This window comes from Jaculus jaculus, chromosome 4, assembly GCF_020740685.1.
Source record: "Jaculus jaculus isolate mJacJac1 chromosome 4, mJacJac1.mat.Y.cur, whole genome shotgun sequence".
Classification (NCBI taxonomy): Eukaryota; Metazoa; Chordata; class Mammalia; order Rodentia; family Dipodidae; genus Jaculus; species Jaculus jaculus.
Window position 1 is genome coordinate 44,556,150 of NC_059105.1, and position 19,955 is coordinate 44,576,104.

At 40.8% G+C, this 19,955-nt stretch overlaps 1 protein-coding gene across 3 annotated transcripts in view; it reads right to left on the bottom strand.

Annotated features, from left to right (window-relative positions):
* Slc39a10 (solute carrier family 39 member 10) overlaps window positions 1–19,955 on the bottom strand; it is a 121,371-nt gene that overhangs the window by 32,227 nt on the left and 69,189 nt on the right. For 2 of the 3 annotated variants that reach the window (XM_045147281.1, XM_045147278.1), the window contains exon 2: window positions 321–1,276. In XM_045147281.1, the coding sequence (XP_045003216.1) occupies window positions 321–1,265 (945 nt within the window). In that variant the 5' untranslated portion in view covers window positions 1,266–1,276. Of the gene's footprint in view, window positions 1–320; window positions 1,277–13,319; window positions 13,424–19,955 lie in introns of all 3 variants that reach the window. The other variant, XM_045147279.1, reaches the window with a different exon arrangement.

A 19,955-nucleotide genomic window follows, 5' to 3' on the forward strand; every position in this document is an offset into this window, starting at 1 on the left:
CCTGTATTCTCTCTCTTACTCACTCAAATGAATAACATAAAATAAAATATTTTTTACAAAAAAGAACAACATTTAAATATTCAGATGTGAGGAACACAAATTTGAGAAGAAATCAATTAGTAAAAATACATATAAAAATGTCTACACTGATTATGACTCCTTAAACTTTTGTCAGGAATGTTACCAGTTATTCCATGTGTACACAGAACTAAGTCTAAATTTGATTTAATTATTCTACTCTTAACCTTATCATTACATAAAAATATTCCTCCACTTTCCAGGAACTTCTGAGTAGCCATCAGACCTCTTACCATGCTTACCTCATGTTGACGGTCATCTTCATTGTGGTCTTTGTGACTAGCAGCTGAATAAATTGCACTTTTTTTCACATGCGGTGCTTCTCGCTTCCTAGTATGTCGAAGTTCACCCTCATTATCAAGACTGAGATCCTGATGTCCAAGATCATGACTGTTATGCTCTGGAGGATGAGCATGAGGATGACCTGGGTTATGCACTCGATCAAGTTTGTGGACCCGGTTATGCTCATACTGTTCACCCTGATCGCGGTTATTCCTTTTCAGTGACTTAACTTCAGACTGTTCCTGTGTTTTATTGGTCTCTGTCAAAGGTCCCTGGCTGGGTTCACCCCGCTCACTGTGAGTAATGGAATCATTGTGACCATGGCGAGTGGTGTTGCGATCAAGGTGATGACGCAAGCGATGGTGATGGTGTAAGCGATGGTTGTGGCCATGCACACGCTTGTCATCAGATTTTACAGACACTTCAACTGTCTCTTTCTCTGGATCACATTTGTGGTTTCTTTTTGTTGACACACTGGTCATAGTTTGATTTTCTGAATTTGTATGACTGTGGGAATGCTGGTGATTGTGTGAGTGAGAATGCTTTCCCTCTTGAACTGCCAAAATGTCTAAGTGAGAAACATGATCGTGGCCAAGATCCTCATGATTAATCTCAACTACTTTTATCTCTCCAAGACCCAAGTTTGTTAAAAGTTTCTCCAGACCAAAAAATGATAATCTTCCATTTTCACCATAGCGGTCAAAAAGTTTTTCAATATAGTACTTTTTTTCACTCTCAGCATCCTGCACTGAAAATTTGTTTGGCTCCAATTCTGTCATTCCACGATGGTGTCTGTGAAGCTCTTCACGGCCATGGTCATGTTCTTCATGGCAATGATTACAATGATGGAAAACAAATGTCAGCAAACAAATGAGGCAGAACTTGGTGTGTATGTGCACCTTCATTTCTACTTCTCCTACAGGGATGTGAAAACACACAAGATTAGTTTATCTGCAGGTACATCCAACATCATCACAGCCTTCTGCATTTGCCAATTCACTAAGTATTCATCGTATTTCTTTCATGGCTGTAAATCATTCCTTCCCTCACAATATTTCACATTAAGATAAAAGTAACCCTCTACCAAATTGTACTAATGTGCAGCCTTTCTAATTAATACAAACTGCTCAAGACTCAGACTATTCTGATTCTCTAGCAAAGACAGCAGAGTTATACACATTTCTACAGGATCATGGGCTTCCTTCCTGTCTGGCCCTTTATAAAGCACAGTGTAAACACAGGTCATGGTTAGTAAAATAAACCAAGATGTGATGAAATGATTTTTTTTAAAAAAAGAGTAAAAATCAAAAATTAAATAATAAAACAGTCGTTGCTTGCAAATGATAGAACTGGGACTATAGAAAAGAATTTTTAAATAAGTTAATCTTGTACAGATGCTTTATATAAGAACAATACCCATGCCACAAATAAGTAAAGAGTGAAATTAACAAGCACCATCAGTCATAACAACAAAAACAGCTAGGGATAAATCTAACAAAAGATGTATAAGACTTTTACATAGAAAAGGATAACACATTAGTGAGATAAATTGAAGGCTCAAGTAAATGGATGGGCACATCATGTTTATGACTGGATAATTTAGTAATGTAATTTCATCAAAATCTTCAAAGTGATTTTATAAAGACTGATGTGTTACATTTAATATTTATGTGGAAATAAAAGGGTCAAGAATAACCAAGACAAGCTTAAGAAACAACAGGAGCATTTAATCCATCAGTTATTGAAGATAGTGTGGTCAGGCTGGAGAGCTGGCTTAGCGGTTAAGCGCTTGCCTGTGAAGCCTAAGGACCCCTGTTCAAGGCTCGGTTCCCCAGGACCCACCTTAGCCAGATGCACAAGGGGGCACACACGTCTGGAGTTCATTTGCAGTGGCCGAAAGCCCTGGCGTACCCATTCTCTCCCTCTCTCCCCTCACCCTCCCTCCCCTCCCCTCCCCTCCCCTCCTCCTCCTCCTCTTCTCTCTCTCTCTCTCTCTCTCTGCCTCTTTCTCTTTCTGTCTGTTGCTGTCAAATAAATAAATAAAAAAAAATTTTAAAGAAAGACAGTGTGGTCTTTGATACAAGTATAAACCAGAGAAAGTGAGGGAAGGGCTAAACACAAGAAAATAGTTTCTGGGCTGGAGAGATGGCTTAGCGGTTAAGCGCTTGCCTGTGAAGCCTACGGACCCCGGTTCGAGGCTCGGTTCCCCAGGTCCCACGTTAGCCAGATGCACAAGGGGGCGCACGCGTCTGGAGTTCGTTTGCAGAGGCTGGAAGCCCTGGCGCGCCCATTCTCTCTCTCTCCCTCTCTGTCTTTCTCTCTGTGTCTGTCACTCTCAAATAAATAAATAAATAAAATAAAATAAAAAGAAAATAGTTTCTTTCATGTCTGGTCAATTTGATTTCCACGTAGAAGGTTGGGGGGGGACTTATTGATGCTCCCTACCTGACACCATACACAGAAATCAGTTACAGATAAATGTGAGGCCAAATCTGAGACAATTAGTGTTAAAATAATAAAGTGCAGAGATGAGCTGTTCAATACCGTCACCACTAAACATATGAGGGGACTGAAACAGGAATTAAAATTAAGTTTAAAGTTCAAATTCTCAATCACCTAGCCGCATTATAAATGCTCTATATCCACATGCAGCTACCAGCTGCCATCTTGGACAGGCAGATATAAAACAGCCATCATTACAAGAAGTTTGCTGCATGGTACACTTCGAGAATCAGAAAATGTGAGCCAATTAAGTAATTTTTAAGTTTTCTAAAATACACTTTTAAAACTTACTTCTTGGGCTAGAGGGACGGTTTAGCCGTTAAGGCATTTGCCTGCAAAGCCAAAGGACCTAGGTTCAATTCCCCGGGAACCACGTCAGCCAGATGCACAAGGGGGCACATGCATTTGGAGTTCGTCTGCAGTGGCTGCAGGCCCTAGCATGCCTATTCTCTCTCTCTCCCTCCCTCCCTGTTTCCCTATAAATAAAGTATTAAAAAAAACTTACTTCTTGTTAAATTCTAGATAACCTTTTACATCTGAAAGTTATAAATTAGCTATTTTACATTCTTTTTAATACTATATCTTTGAAAGTACACATATATTTTACAGTAAAAGCACATCTTACTTTAGGCTAACCAAATTTCAAATGTCCAATAGTCACTGTGATTACTGGGTACTGTCACTGTAAAGTGCAGATCTAGAAAAGTTTTTGAGATACTAAGTTTAAGGCTGTCAAGACAGTATACAAAAGGCATTATAAAGGAAAGACTGGTATCATTTACTTCCTTAATACACACACACACACACACACACACACACACACACACACACATGCATGCCATGGGTTTAAAAAAATACTACCACAATGTACAAACAAGAATATATGTAAGAAATTCCTACAAATCAATATAAAAGAAGTTAAGAAACCACCTAATGGAAAACTGAGTAGAAAGCAAGCACTCTGTAACAGTAGTCAGATGACTGAGAAGCCCATGAAGAGAGATCAATGTCAACGTTCATTAGGGAAATGTAGATGCTACCACACACCCACTAAAATGATTAAAACATAAAAATTTTCCAGTAACAAAATTAGGCAAGAATTTAGAGTTAACTGGAACTTGTATAGAACTGTTAGGGAGAGTGCTTTTTAGAACTGTCTGGGAGGATCTGCCAAACTAGAATATAAATATACTCATATATTCACACACAAAGCAATTCCACTGCTGGCTATATACTTGAAAGAAACTTCTTTCATGTCAGCATGGTAATTCATGTAGTAAATTTACAGTGTTCAAAACTATTTAAAAAAAGGGGGGGGAGCTGCAGTGAGAAACCCGCTAGAGCTGGGAGCCATAGCCTGGAATTTCGAGGCTCTGCTTGGGTAGGGCTCCCAGCAGCCCAGCCAGGCCTGGTTGCCATCAGCATCAGAGATCTGCTGAAGAAAAAAGTTCAGACATGCAAAACAGAAAGAAAAATCCACATGGGTACATGTGGAGAGCATCTGAGTGCTAGTCTCCAGAAGAGTCCTCTGATGGCTCTCAACCCCAAGTTCCAGTCTTGGCTACAGCCCACAGGATGGATCCCAGGCAGATCCCACCCCTAGACACCAGGCAGTGAGTAACACTGGGCATCCAAGAGCCCAGGTGGGCTTCTCCCTCCTAACCCCTGTGCATGCTGGGTCATGAAAAAGCTAGGGGTAGGGAGCAGGAAGACACCATCCTCGAGTGGAATTTCCTACCCACAGCTCAGAACACCCTCTCAGGCCCAGTCAGAGAGCACCAACACTTCAGCCCACAGGGTTCTGGAGCCAATCATACACCAAAGGACAGGTAAGGGTAATGCTGGGTACCCAAGCCTAGGAAGCTGCCTTCCTCCTGCCATGCATTCTGATCTGCACCTGCACTGACCAGGAGCCAACACACTCGCACAGAATGACCTTCCCACAGTGGAACTTCCTCTTCACCATCCAGTCCTGTGAGGCTAGCAGCAGTCCTGGGGCCTAGCACACACCAAAGGCCAGGGAATGAGAGGGTGAAACCAAATCAAGGTGAACACCACATCCTCCACAAGTACGGAGTTGGTAATCACCAGCACACTAGCAAGGAAATGCAGCCTGGAACTCCCAGAACTCGACCTTCCCAGCTGCTAACACTAGCCCCGAGACACAGAGGGCCCGGGGCCCCAGTGCTGATCTCACTCCAAAATCCCAGGCAGCACTGGGAAACAGGTCCTTACTCTGACACTGAACACACAGATCTCCCAGAGCCATGCTCAGACACACGTGGAGGCTACACAATCAGGGCCCTACTCTGACTCAAATGCACCTAGCTTACAAAGCAGGTAGACAGACCACTTTCTGACATGTACCTTAACCAAAGCTGCCCAGGCCATACAACAGGTGCTATAAGAGCTATAATTACTACACTGTAAGCAAAAGGGACTATGTAGAGATGGACAAAACCCAACACAAGACAAATAACATAAGACATCAAGCCAAGAGATCCCCACCAAGAATGACTAATCCCATAAGAGAAACCTCCCATGAAATCAGAGAACAAACACCACACATAGAATCCCATAATGAAACAACAATAACTATTAAACCAACTCACTGAGGCTATAAACAAGATGCTGGATGAATTTGTAAACAATCTCCAAAAAGAACATAAAATAAAATTCCAACCATGGCTGAATGGGGAAATTTTTTAAAGTTTATTTTTATTAGATATGGACATCAACACTGTTGGTACCATCCTTTCCCTCCTCCCTGCCCCTTTTCTGAAGAGGCCTTCCTCTTTGGGGATGCAGGTCAACCCCATGGGGATTGTGGGTCATGCATTATGGGGGCAGCAGTCAGTTATGGGGAAGAGGCAATGTCTCTGTGTAAAATGTCCCAACTTGTGGCTCTAACAATCTTTCTGCCTCCTCTTCCGCAAAATTCCCTGAGCCATGTTGGAGGCATTTTAAGTCTACTTCAGTGATGGGCTCTTAGGAGCCCTCTGGAGCTCTGGTTTGGTAGGTATTGAGTGTCCTCAGTGTCTATTTCCTTCACCCTTGTGCTAATATCAGATTCACTCAGAAAATAGCACTCCTGCTTGAATGAGGAAATTTTAAAAGACCATTGCTGCCAACCAAACCACTATATTTATACCCAACAAAATTATCTCTCATAATAGGTGGTGAAATCTTGCTATGATAAAAGCCAGCTTTGTGAATATATGAGAATGAAACAAATTCTACAGAGAATACTACAGGTAATACTCCACACAGAAGAAGCAAATGAGCAAACATACTCAAGAGGGTACAAGTAACAGCCAAATCTAGAACAGACAGGAAACATACAAAGCTCAAGAAAACACCAAACTCCACAAAACTTCCAACATGACAGGTATTAACTTACAGCTAACAGTCATAACTCTGTTATCAATGGACTTAACTGCTCAATCAAAAGACACAGATTAGCAGAGGCCAGTAAGTTAAAAAGGAGACATAAAGGGAAGAGAAAGGAAGGGAGGAGGGTACTTAATAGGTTAATATTGTATATATGTAAGTACAATGATTGAGATGGGGAGGTAATATGATGGAGAATAGAATTTCAAAGGGGAAAGTGTCAGGGGGGACGGAGGGAATTACCATGGGATTTTTTTTTTATAATCATGGGAAATGTTAATAAAAATTTAAAAATTAAACAAACAAACAAAAAAAAGGCACAGATTAGCCTAATGTGGCAGCACACACTTTTAATCTTAGCACTCTAGAGGTAGAAGGATTGCCATGAGTTCAAGGCCACCCTGAGACTATAAGAGTGGTCAGCCTGGACTAGTGAAACCGTACCTCAAAGAACCAAAAATAGAGGCTGAAAAGATGGCTTAGCAGTTAAGGCATTTGCCTGCAAAACCAGAGGATTCCAGTTCAATTCTCTAGGACCCACATAAGCCATATGCACAAGAAGACACATGCGTCTGGAGTTCATTTGCAGTAGCAGGATGCCCTGGTGCACCCATTCTCTCTCTCTCTCTCTCCCTCTCTCTCTCAAATAATATATAAAATATATTTAAAAAACAAAAATAAATAAGTATCAAAAGGACACAGGTTAACATGTTGGATGAGAAAAATGGATCCGTCCACTTGTTGTCTATAAGAAACCCACTTTCCCAACAAAGATAGGCACGTCCTTAGGGTGAAAGGTTGGAAAATGATTTTCCAAGCCAATGAAAGTAAGAAACAAGCAGGTAGCTCCTAAGGGCTCATTGCTGAAGTAGACTTAAAACACCTACCACAGCCCAAGGAATTTTGCAGAAGATGAAGAAAGACTGTAAGAGCCATAGGTTAAGACATCATACCCAGAGGCATTTCCGCACCCCCGCAAATAAATGACCACTGCTCCCACAATGCATAACCCATGACTTCATAGGGAATACCTGTAACCCCACTGAGGAGGGTCCCCAGTGGAATGGGGTCAGGGACAAGGGAAAAGAGGGTCACCAACACATGATGTATCCATACAAAATGTTAGTAATAACAATAATTTAAATTAAAAAGCATAGCTATACTAATATCCAATAAAATACCTTAAACCAAAAGTAATAAAAAGATACAAGAAAGGCTACTTCTTACTCCTTAAGGGAACAATCCAACAAGTAGACATTACAATCATAAACTTATATGCACAAGCATAGGTACACACCAAATTTCATAAAACAATCTACTAGACAATAAACCAGTAGTAAATCCTAACACGGTAATAATAGGAGACTTTAATACTCCACTATCATCAATACACAATACATGCAGAAAAGTAAGAGAGAAGTAATGGACCTAAACACCATCATAAATCAATTGGACTTAGCAGGCACCTACAAGAACATTCTACTGTGATGCCACAGAATACACTCTTCTCAGCAGTGCATGGAACTTTCTCTAAAATAGATCATATGAAAAGGCAATTCTTTACAAAAATTATTTGTGTGTGAGTGTGTATATGTATCTCCTAGTGCCCATATAAGCCAGATGCACAAAGTGGAGCATGCATCTGGACTTCACTTGCAGCAGTTAGAGGTCCTGGCTTGCCCATTCATCCTCCCTCCCTCTTCTCCCTTTCTCTCTCTCTGTCTTTGTCTCCCTCTCAAATAAATAAAAATTAAGATTTTTTAAATATTTAAAAATAATAGAAGAGGTTTATTTTGGCTTACAGACTCGAGGGGAAGCTCCATGATGGCAGGGATAATGATGGCATGAGCAGAAGGTGGACATCACCATCTGACCAACATAAGGTGGACATCACCATCTGACCAACATAAGGTGGACAACAGCAACAGGGGAGTGTACCAAACATTGGCATGAAGAAACTGGCCATAAGACCCATAAGCCCGGCCCCAATAATACACTGCCTCCAGGAGTTGTTAATTCCCAAATCTCTCACCAGCTGGGAACCTACCATTCAGAACACCTAAGTTTATGGGGAACACCTGAATCAAACCACCACATATACCTACCATTTGATGCAGCTATACCACTGCTGGGCATATACCCTAAAAACTTTACTTCAGAGAGACTTGCTCAGCCATATTTGGAGCTGCTCTATTCACAGTAAGTAGGACCTGGAATCAGTCCAGATGCCATCATCAGATTAATGGTTAATGAAGACGTGGACTATATATATACAATGGAATTTACTCAGTGGCAAGGAAAAATGAAATAATGGAATTTCCAGGAAAATGGATGGACTTGGAAAAATGTCAAACTAAGTAAACTTACACGAGCACAGAAAGACCAGTGCCACATGTCCTTCTTCCTATGTGGCTCCTGACCTGGAACAGCTTGAGCTGCAGGCATACCTGACAGACAACTCAAGGGACAGATAATAGGGTGGAAGGTTTTGGAGAGAGGGGAAATGGAGAGTGGGGAAATTATACACAAAACTAAAGCCGAGCTATGCTTTAGACCATAAAAACCTATCCCCTGAATAGCAAACTAAAAGCTATAACCTTCAATAGTAGTGTTGGGGGATCATCTGGGCAGAAAGGCCCCAGAGGGGGTGAGAGGAAGCCTAATCCTAAAAATCATGGGTTCTGGCTTGTAACTCCCTGTACCTGAAATGAGTTACACCTCACAGTGAGCTGTTGGGTTAAAGAGACCTATGAGGTCCCCCAAATAAGGCAGGCTTCTGTCAAAGCACTTGATTACCTACCTGAGCTAAAATGTACGACCTACTGCTGAAGACAGCACAAGCTGCCAACACAGAACATGAAAGATCATGCTGGAATTTGGAAGGAAGCCAGCTCCCCGGACTAACTGTCACAGTGCTGGGAAGTGCTACTTGAATTGCTGAAGGAAAATGGCCACCAACTTTGTGAACAAGCAGGAGATCCTGCTAGAGATGAAATCAACCAGCCAGTTAAGATGTACACACCAGGGCTGGAGAAATGGCTTAGCGGTTAAGCACCTGCCTGTGAAGCCTAAGGACCCCAGTTCGAGGCTCGATTCCGCAGGACTCACGTTAGCCAGATGCACAAGGGGGCACACACGTCTGGAGTTCCTTTGCCGTGCTGAAGGCCCTGTCGTACCCATCCTCTCTCTATATCTGCCTCTTTCTCTCTCTGTCACTCTCAAATAAATAAATAAAAAGTAACAAAAAATTTTTTTAAAAAAAGATGTACACACCTGTGCAATAGTAACACACAGCCTAGGCAGGTAACCAATGGCTCTGCGGCTGGATAAGAGACTGGCTGGATGGGCAGGAGCTCATAGCTGGTAATGGGATCCAAGTCAGGATCCTACAAAGATGAGGATCACGGACTCAAATGAGAAACACACCTACTAGTCTTTGACCATCAAAATCTCTCTTAATTAAGTATGCCTGTCCCTTTAACCCACGCTGCTCTCACTCTCTGTTGGAGAATCTGTTTTCTCTTTTACAGAAGGCAGTAAAAACTGGGGACAACCAAAGTCTATCAACTTGACAAGAAAAAAAACAGCTGATTTCATGTCATGAGATGAGCCGCCTCTTACACATGGGCCAAGGCCCAGGTGAAACCACAGAGAACTGGTGAGCTAATCAAGTGTTACTCTCATCGCAAGCCTGCCGACCTGCACCAGGGAGATGACAATAGACACTGACGACACTCAAAACATATCAAAACAGAAAAATCCAAAAGTTACTGAGAGCTTAACACTAAAGTAGACGTAACACATCCACCCAGGCTCAGGAAACACTGCGAAAGAGGGGAATGAAAGATTCTAACAGCCATGGGTAGAAGGGAATAACCAGAGGCATCGTCCCACCTTCCCTGCCAATGACTGACTGCTACTCTCCTAATTCATAACCCAAACCCCCATGGTGAATTAACTTCAATGAGTAGGGCCCTGAGTGGAATAGGGATAGGGAGGAGGAAAATGAGAACACATAATTTGTCCATACAACAAAGCTTTTAATTAATAAAAGATAAAATAACTTAATAAACTAAAACATCTGGGCTCTAGAGATGGCTTAGCGGTTTAGCACTTGCTTGTGAAGCCTGAGAACTCCGGTTCGAGGCTTGATTCCCCAGAACCCATGTTAGCCAGATGCACAAGGGGGTGCACGTGTCTGGAGTTCATTTTCAGTGGCTGGAGGCCCTGGCGTGCCCGTTCTCTCTCCCTCTCTCTCTCCCTCTCTCTCTCTCTCTCTCTCTCAAATAAATAAAAATGAACAAAAAAAAATTTTTTTTAAACTTCCCCAGGTGGAGTATCCACCTCTCCATCTGAACTACCTCCTCATCCAAAGACAACCACTGGCAAAAGTCCTGCAATGATTGCCTTAGACTAGTCACTATTCATTCATTAGGGCTAAGAAGTTAGCTCTCCTAAGAGCTTATATGGGAGAGGGGATACTCAAGAACCCATGCGCAGTCCCAGGGAAAAAGGAAGTAAATAAGGAATAGCAGCTGGTAAGACCATCTGGCTGTGCCACAACCTGCATGAATCACTGTGCCCTATTTGTGGGACACAGCCCTTAAATTATACAGAACTAACCCTTGGAGTCTTACCCAAGAGTAAGCAAAGTACTTCTAGAAGCAGAGCCTGAGAAGTGAACTAACTCTTGTAGTTAGCCAGGAGTGGGCTAGCTGCCTGTAACAGCAGCCTTAGGCAAAAGACACTGATCTTGAAGCTTAGTTTAAACGTTAGTAAACAAACTGCATCTGATCACTGTGTTCTGTTCTGGTGGCTGCGGCTTCCTCTGCTGCACACAGTGCTCATTAGCGCATCTACTAGACAGCCACAAACCAGCATACGTGAGTAAGTAGCACACTGCATGAACAAAGGGTGAGGAAGTTTTGACTTTGGATAATCCTTAACATTAGTCATTTGTTATAGGGAGGGTTTTAAGGGAATGACCTGCTGGACTCTGCTGATCCAGAACACACATATGTAATCACATTAAGTCCATTGTCTTCAAATCATCTGTGGACATTCGTTACTGACCATGTTGTCTTCAACACTATGGTCAGCACTTCGTATGCATATACACTGCTTATGAGTCAAGAGTCCAACCAGGCCACTGAGGAAACTGGGCAAAGAGCATAGCTTAAGATCCATCAGCGTCTGTGAACACTGCTTGTCAATGGCTCATCTGTGCAGTTCAGGCCAAAGGAGCTCCAAGGCAGAGGAAACCTAGTCACACTGCTGTAAGCAGGCAGATTGCACAGTTGTGTGGTTAACTATAAGGCAAGCTACAAGTAAGGAATTTAGCATCTCACTATTATAATTCAGAAAAGTTATTTGTAAGAGCTATAAGAAATATCCCAGGCCAAGTGTGGCACAGGCCTTTAATCCCAGCACTTGGGAGGAAAATCAGCGTGAGTTTGAGGCCACCCTGAGACAAAGTGAATTCTAGGTCAGCCTGAGCTAGAGACCCTACCTTGAAAAAACAAAAAACAAAACAAACTTGGATCTGAAAGCCAGGGCCATCTACCTATTGTCTATCATCCATCTATCATCTGGGAAAGAAAAAATATCCCCATATTTCATTCTTATGGATCATTCTCATAGTTTGTTCTTATACTTCATTCCCACATCAGTGGAAGAATAGTTAAAATATATGTGGTATATCATATAATGAAAGATTATAGTCTGGTTATATGTCCATGAGGAAACTTATACTGGCGTGCAAAAGTCTCTAAAACTATATATATATATATATATATATATATATATATATATATATATATATATGTGTGTGTGTGTGTGTGTGTGTGTGTGTGTGTATGTGTATATATATATATATATATATGTATGTATGTATATGTATATGTATGTATGTATGTATGATAGACAGATACAAACTGTCATCTAAAAATGATGTAAAATATTTTCCTTTTAATATTAAAAGACTTCAAGGTGGGGATGGTTAAATTCTGGAGATGGTGATCTTCCCTGGAAAGGCAGGACAGAATCAGCTGGTAGAAGTATACATAACTAACTGCATCTGTAGCATTTTTATTTCATTAACAAGGGAAAGGGACCTGAAATAAAGTGAAAACAGTTAATATTAGTAGAGCAGGACAATGGGGGACAAGTGTGTTTTTCTTATGTATTCTTTTTAAGTCTGAAATGATCCCACTGCGTCAGAGCCATCTGGGAATAAGATCTGACACCCACACATTATGTAACCCCAGTCCTATGGGGATAGAGAGCAGAGAATCCCTGTGGCTTGCAGGTCATATTGTCTGACTTGGACAAAAACAAAAACAAAGAAACAGTGGCAGCTCAGGCCTCAAAGGAACAAGGTAGGAAAGCAATCAAGGAGAATATGGGATGTTCTCTAGCCTCCACATACATGTATATAGGACATGCAGCTCTCTGCATACACACATGCAAACATTATACATATACACAGCACACATTCTACAGAGTTGTTACAAATAATTGGTCTGTAAATTATATTTAATTCCAAAGCTACATGGAGATTTCGTTTTTAATCCAAACACTATCATTTTTTATATAGTCTCATGGATAACGTTTAAAAATGTATCTAGAAGCCAGGCATGGTGGCACATGCTTTTAATCCCAGCACTTGGGAGGCAGAGGTAGGAGGATCGCTGTGGGTTTGAGGCCACCCTGAGATGACATAGTGAATTCTATGTTACCCTGGGCCAGAGTGAGACCCTACCTTGAAAAACCAAAAAAAAAAAAAAAAAAAAAAAAAAAAAATTATATCTATCTATCTATCTATCTATCTATCTATCTATCTGACTTGAGGCTGGGCACTGTGGCACATGCCTTTAATCCCAGCACTCAGAAGGCAGAGGTAGGAGGATCACTGTGAGTTTAAGGCCACCCTGACACTTCATGAACTCCAAATCAGCCTGGGTTACAGATGAAGATGACCAGATGACCGGGCTTGGATGATTTGAACCAATCATTATTTTAAGTACAAGATATATAATCCTTTCACTACTGAATATTCCTGCAGTTACCTTGGGTTTCCACTAGAAGATGATAGTGTGAGGTAATGATAGTCTGAGTTTAGCTCCATTCACTGGATATATAAATGTGATGAGGTTTCTTCAGTGTACATTATCTGTCAAATGAATAGGTATTAGTGGTAGGAATAAAATATAGGGATCAAAGATTAGAAAATATCAAATGCCTGACTCATGAAGCACAGAAACTATGGGTGGCAGCATAAGATTTAAATGGACAGTTATGACTATCCTTTTTATTTTTTCTATTTTTATGGACAATTTCCATTAAACATAGACAATAAACCATGACATTTGCCTCCCATCACCCCCCCTCCCAAAGACTCCCTCCATTGAGTCCCTTCCTTCCAATTAGCCTCTCCTATTCTGAGGACATCATTTTCCCCTTCCTATTATGAAGGTCTTATGTGAGGCCATGAATATCAAGGACATTTTTGTGTGTGGATGACAACACTGTAAGCAGTCCTACCCTTCCTTTGGCTCTTACAATCTTTCTGCCCCTCTTCTGCAAGAGAACCTGAGCCTTGGAGGGTATGATAAAGACGTCCCACTCTGCTGTCACTTCTCAGCATTATAGTGAGTTTTCAGTCACCCCAGTGGTCACTACCATCTGCAGAGAAGCTTCTCTACCAAAAGTGAGAGTAGCATTAATATACAGTCATAAACATCAGAGGGCAGCTTGGTAGGCACATAGTATGACTATTCTGTAAGGGGCTGGAGATATGGCTCAATGGTTGAAGTACTTGCCCACAAAGCCTAACAACCAAGAGTTCGTTTCTCCAGAACCCACGTGAAGCCAGATGCCCAAAGTGGTACATGCATCTGGAGTTTATGTGCAGCAGCTAGATGCCCTGGTGAGCCCATTCTTTCTCCCCCTGCCAGATGTGGTGGTGCACACCTTTAATTCCAGCATTCTGGAGGCTGAGGATAGCTGTGAGTTTGAGACTATATAGTGAACTCCAGGTCAGCCTGGGCTAGAGACCCTACCTCAAAATTAATTAATTAATTAATAATAAAGAACACCATCAGTGACATATAGAAAATTATATATCTGAGCTATATATCTGTTTTTTATTTGAAAAAAATCACAAATTGTACAACTTTAGTTAAGAACTACTATAGCAGACGTGTCCAACCACTTGTTTGAGTATTCTTCTGCATAGGCCAAGCAACTTGGGAGGTGTTGTAAGTATGCCATGCTTTAAGTAAACAATGTCAAAAAGTCCTTCAATGAACATATCTGTAACTTCTGATTAAGTGTTTTATTATAGCACTTCTTTAAATGATGGTTTCAAAACTGTGTATTTATCTATATCTCCAACTGAATAAACATAACTCATGTCAGTAAATGACTTCATCAGTCATTGCTGTCTTATGACTTTAGGTAGTAGAGCATGGTGGTACATGCCTTTAATCTCACAGCTCAGAAGGCAGAGGCAGGAAGACTGCTTGAGTTCAAGGCCACCCTGGGGCTATGGAATTCAGTTCCTTGTCAGCCTGGGCTAGAGTGGGACCCTACCTTAGAAAACAAACAAAAAAGAATACAGGCAGTCACATACCAATTCAGTTTCTTTCTACAATTCATGAAGTTCAGAGTTAAGTGAGAAACAACAGCAACAGCGAGACTGCATGCAGAAGAAACATTAGGCAAGGCCATCAAAAATCTGTTGGCGATTTGACTGCTCAATTGGGTCCTCAGACAATCATGACCCAGAGTATAAAATGGGCTTATTGATCGCTGCCTGTTTTCACTTACTAGTAGAATCAAATAAAGTTCATATGTAGTTCTGAAGTGGCAAAAGGGTTGTATTTGCTATTTTCTTACTTTTTGTATTAAATGCCATTTAGCTATGTTATTAATAGTAATTACTTGGAGCCATCTTCTTTTCTAATTTATCCACCGAATGTGTATCTTGTATATAGTACTACAAACGAGTAATCAGAAGCTGTTTGAGAACTAGTTCATACCCATACTACCACTGTTTCTCCCCTGCAAAGTAGAGGAAGAACACCTATACTTACCTATCAATTAAACTCCTGTACAGGAAACTGCTTTGGTAAGCAATTATGTCAATCAGCCTAAGGTACCACAGCCATCAAATGTGGTACTATGAGCCTTTGTCTTATATTAAAAACAGTACAGGCCCAAGGGAAAAGACCTTTGTGATGACTTGAAGGAACACTATCAAAATATTGTCAGGCCACATGCAGGATTAATTAGCACATACAAGTCCAGCTCTAGCTACGAGGCATCCAGTTCACTGTATCAGAGGAAAGAGAAAAGACTCATCCCAACATACCATTTCACTGACATTATACAATTCTTCAAAGGACAAAAACATTGTAGTAATGAGTTCTCAGCAGGAAACAAAATCCTCTCACAGCTTCAGGGTCTGCTTTTTAATATCCTCACTTCACCAGCTATCTAATCTACTGAAGTCAGATTCAGTTTAGAATGCCAATGAAACTCTCATTAAATAAATAAATGAATGAATGAATGAGCACAATTCAGGCAATTTCTAATTTTTTCACTGGGATTCATTCATATGAAAACAGCAGATGCATCTTAACTGGGCTTACATATAATTCAGTGCTTTTCCTGTTTGACTAATTTAAACGATAGACTAAGGCTGGAGAGATGGCTTAGCAGTTAAGGTGCTTGCCTGCGAAGCCTAAGGACCTGGGTTCAATTCTTCAGTACCCACATACACCAGATGAACAAAGAAGCACACGTTTCTAGAGTTTGTTTGCAGTGGTTAGAGCCCCTGGCTCACTTATTCTCATATTCATAGTCTCTATCTCTCTCTCTCTCTCTCCTTCCCTCCCCGCTCCCTTCTTCCCTTTTTCTCTCCCTCCCATCCTTTCTTCCTCCTGCCAAATAAATAAAATATTTTTTTAAAAAACAGGTAACAGAAACTCAACTCAAAGTCAAGTAGTAGATGTCACTTCAGACCTGGTATTCACAGCCAAAGAATCCACTGAAGAATTGAATTAAAGAGGTTTCTAAGCAGAAAAAGATGAAAGGGAGAGACAGGGACTTCTGCCACTATTACCAGTGCCTTTTTTAAACATATACAACTATCTGATTCTTTAACCTACATTTACAGATATTATAAACTAAGACCCATGTATCAGATAGAACATGCAGTTTTCAGTTTTCTGAATTTGAGTCACTTCACTACATGATTTTTTCCAGATCCATTCATTTTTCTGTAAATTTCATTTTTCCGTACTGCTGGGCAGAATTCCATTGTGTAACTGTACCATGTTTTCATTGTCTATTTCTCTGCTGCTTGGGCATCTAGACCATTTCCAATTCTTAACTATTCTAAATAGAGCTGCAGTAAGCATGGATATGCATATCTGTGTAGCAGAGTGGTCTTCAAGGTAAATGCAGGAGTGATAGGACTGAGGGACCATGAGTGGAATACGGGAGGGCTGCTGCTAACTTTTCGAAAACCTTCCACGCTGATTTTCATAATGACTTTACTAGTTTGCATTTTCACCAAAAGTGGATGAGAGTTCCTCTTTTCCAGTATCCTTGCCAACATTTGTTTGTTTACTGGATGACTTTTCTTTCTTTCTGACTGGGCTAAGATGATAACTGTGAATTGTTTTGTGATTTGCATTTGACGAATGTTAGCTTGTAGTATCTATGTGTAACTATAACCAAAACAGAATATAAATAGAGGAACTGAAAAGGAGGATAGACAAGCATATAGATACATGTGACATGTAAGTAGGAGGGAAATATAGGAGAGGGAAGTGGGGGGGAGGTGAGGGAAGAAAGGTTAAGGGGAAAATGGGAATCAACAAAAACAAACTGTATTTGAAAATGGTATAAATAAAAAATATTAGTAGCTGAGTGTGGTGGTGCACGCCTTTAATCCCAGCACTCCGGAGGCAGAGGTAGGAGGATCACCATAAATTGGGCTGGAGAGATGGCTTAACAGTTAAGGCATTTGCCTATGAAGCCTAAAGGCCCAGGTTTGATTCTCTGGGAGCCATATAAGTACATGGTGGCACATGAGTCTCGAGTTTGTCTGTAGTGGCTACAGGCCTTGACGGGCCTTTACTTTCTCTCTCTCTGTATCTCTCTGTTTGCAAATATATAAATAAAAATTATTTTTTTAAAGAAATCTCTCAATACCATTACAAAGTAATACAGGGCTGGAGAGATGGCTCAGCAGTTAAGGCACTTGCCTAAGAAGCCTAAGGACCCAAGTTCAATTCCCCAGTACCCACATAAGCCATATGCACAAGGTGACACATGCATGTGGAGTTCATTTGTAGTGGCTGGAGGCCCTGTTGTGCCCATTCTCATTCTGTCTGTCTCTCAATCAAATAAATAAATAAATGAGTGTTAAAACCCTGTTTTAAAAAAGCAATCTATGGCTAGAGAGATGGCTTAGAGGTTAAGGCGCTTGTCTGTGAAGCCTAAGGACCCAGGTTCAATTCCCCAGGACTCATGTAAGCCAGATCCCACGTAAGCTGGATGCACAAGGTATTGCATGTATCTGGAGTTTGTTTGCAGTGGCCAGAGGCCCTGGTTTGTCCATTCTCGTCTCTATATGCCTTTCTCTCTCTCATAAATAAATAAATAAATTGGTCTTCATCTGGGCATGGTGGCACATGCCTTTAATCCTGGCCCTCAGGAGGCAGAGGTAGGAGGACTATTGCGAGTTCAAGGCCACCCTGAGACTACAGAGTGAATTCCAAGTCAGCCTGGACTAGAGTGAGACCCTACCTCAGGAAAAATAAATGATCTTCATAAAAATCGAAAGCTTTTTGAGCTGAGTGTGGTGGTTCACACCTATAATCCCAGCACTTGGGAGGATGAAGTAAGAGGACCTCTGTGAACTCAAGGGCAGCCTGGGCTACAGAGTGAACCTCAAAAACAAACAAACAAAAAACTAGAAAAGTAATCAATATTCTGATTTGAAAAACCTGAAATCAGTAATTAGAAAATTGAAAAAATTTAATAAAATCCTATTGCATGCAGAAGAAAATCATTTATAGTTTAAGATTTTCATGAGCACTTGTAGACTTTTAATCACAATATACAAGCACTTTAATTTCAATTTGTGCCATTACTCCTGGTTACTTGCCTGTAATAAACACCAAGAAATGGGAAATGATTACAAAAAATTTAACATGATTTAAGTCTTGCTATGTACTTACACCCAAATAATTTTGTAGAGAAATTAAGCTCTGTCATACTGTCACCAACAGTATGATTACAGCATACTCATTAACACTCAGTATTTTTCATTTAAGAATCAGTAAAAGATGTTTCATATTTATTTTAATTTATATTTTCAAAATTATTCCTAACATCTCAGTATTTTTATCATCTTAGATGTGCTTTTCTATAACTTGGTCATATTTTCTGCATTTCTCAATTCTTCTACTACAGTGTGCCTTATTATTATTTTGTTTTGTTTTGTTTTGTTTGCTTTTTGAGTTAGGGTTTTACTCTAGCTGAGGCTGACCTGGAAATAACTATGTAATCTCAGGGTGGCCTCGAGCTCATGGTGATCCTACCTCCCAAGTGTTGGGATTAAAAGTGTATGCCACCATGCCCAGCCCACAGTGTGCCTTTTTTTAAAAAAAAACATTACCCTTGGCACAGCTTTCTTTTTTTTTTGTTATTTACTTATTTATTTGAGAGTGACAGAGAGAGAGAAAAAGGCAGAGAGAATGGGTGCGCCAGAGCCTCCAGCCACTGCAAACGAACTTCAGATGTGTGCACCCCTAGTGCATCTGGCTAACGTGGGTCCTGGGGAATACAGCCTTGAACTAGGGTCCTTAGGCTTCACAGGCAAGCGCTTAACAGCTAAACCATCTCTCCAGCCCTACAGTGTGCCTTTTAAAAATATTATTTATTTATTTATTTGAGAGCAAGAGAGAATATGGGCTGGGCAGGAAAAGGCCTCTTAACCACTGCCAACTCCAGCCCATGCATCGCTTTGTATATCTGGCTTTACATGGATACTGGGGAATGTAAACCAGGACAGCAGACCTCGCAAGCAGCACCTTTTACTGCAGAGCCATCTACCAGCCCTAGAGTGTGCCTTTTTAATCTGATTAGTTTCCTGTGACATCATAGATGCTTCCATAAAAAAGCAGTCGCACCGATCAAGTTTCTTAAGTTTCTTCCATGGTTTCTAAGTTTAAATAGCTTTTTACTCCTCATAATTAATATATAACCTCACAAATACAGCTAAAAACAGGACCTATAAAAATGTGAATAATGTTTATTATCCATTTCCTCCTTTGGAAAAAGAAAAACTTTCCATGCTAGACACTGTAAGGCAGGTCTGTAATCCATGCACTCAGGATGCTGGGATAGAAGGACTGTGAGTTGAGGCCAGTCTGGGCTCCACAGTGAGACCCTTTAACTAAAGATGTAGCTCAGTGGTAAGGCATTTGCCTAACATTCCCAACACCCTGGGTTTAGGTGGGGAGAACTTCCATTGAAATAACATCTAACACTGAACACGCTTTTGACATTTTAATCTAGGTAATACTTTTGGGTGTGCACAAGGAAAAGTGTACATAAGTGCACGTGTGTACCATGGCACATGTGCAGAGGTCAAAGGACTACTTTTGGTTCAGCCCTCGCCTTTA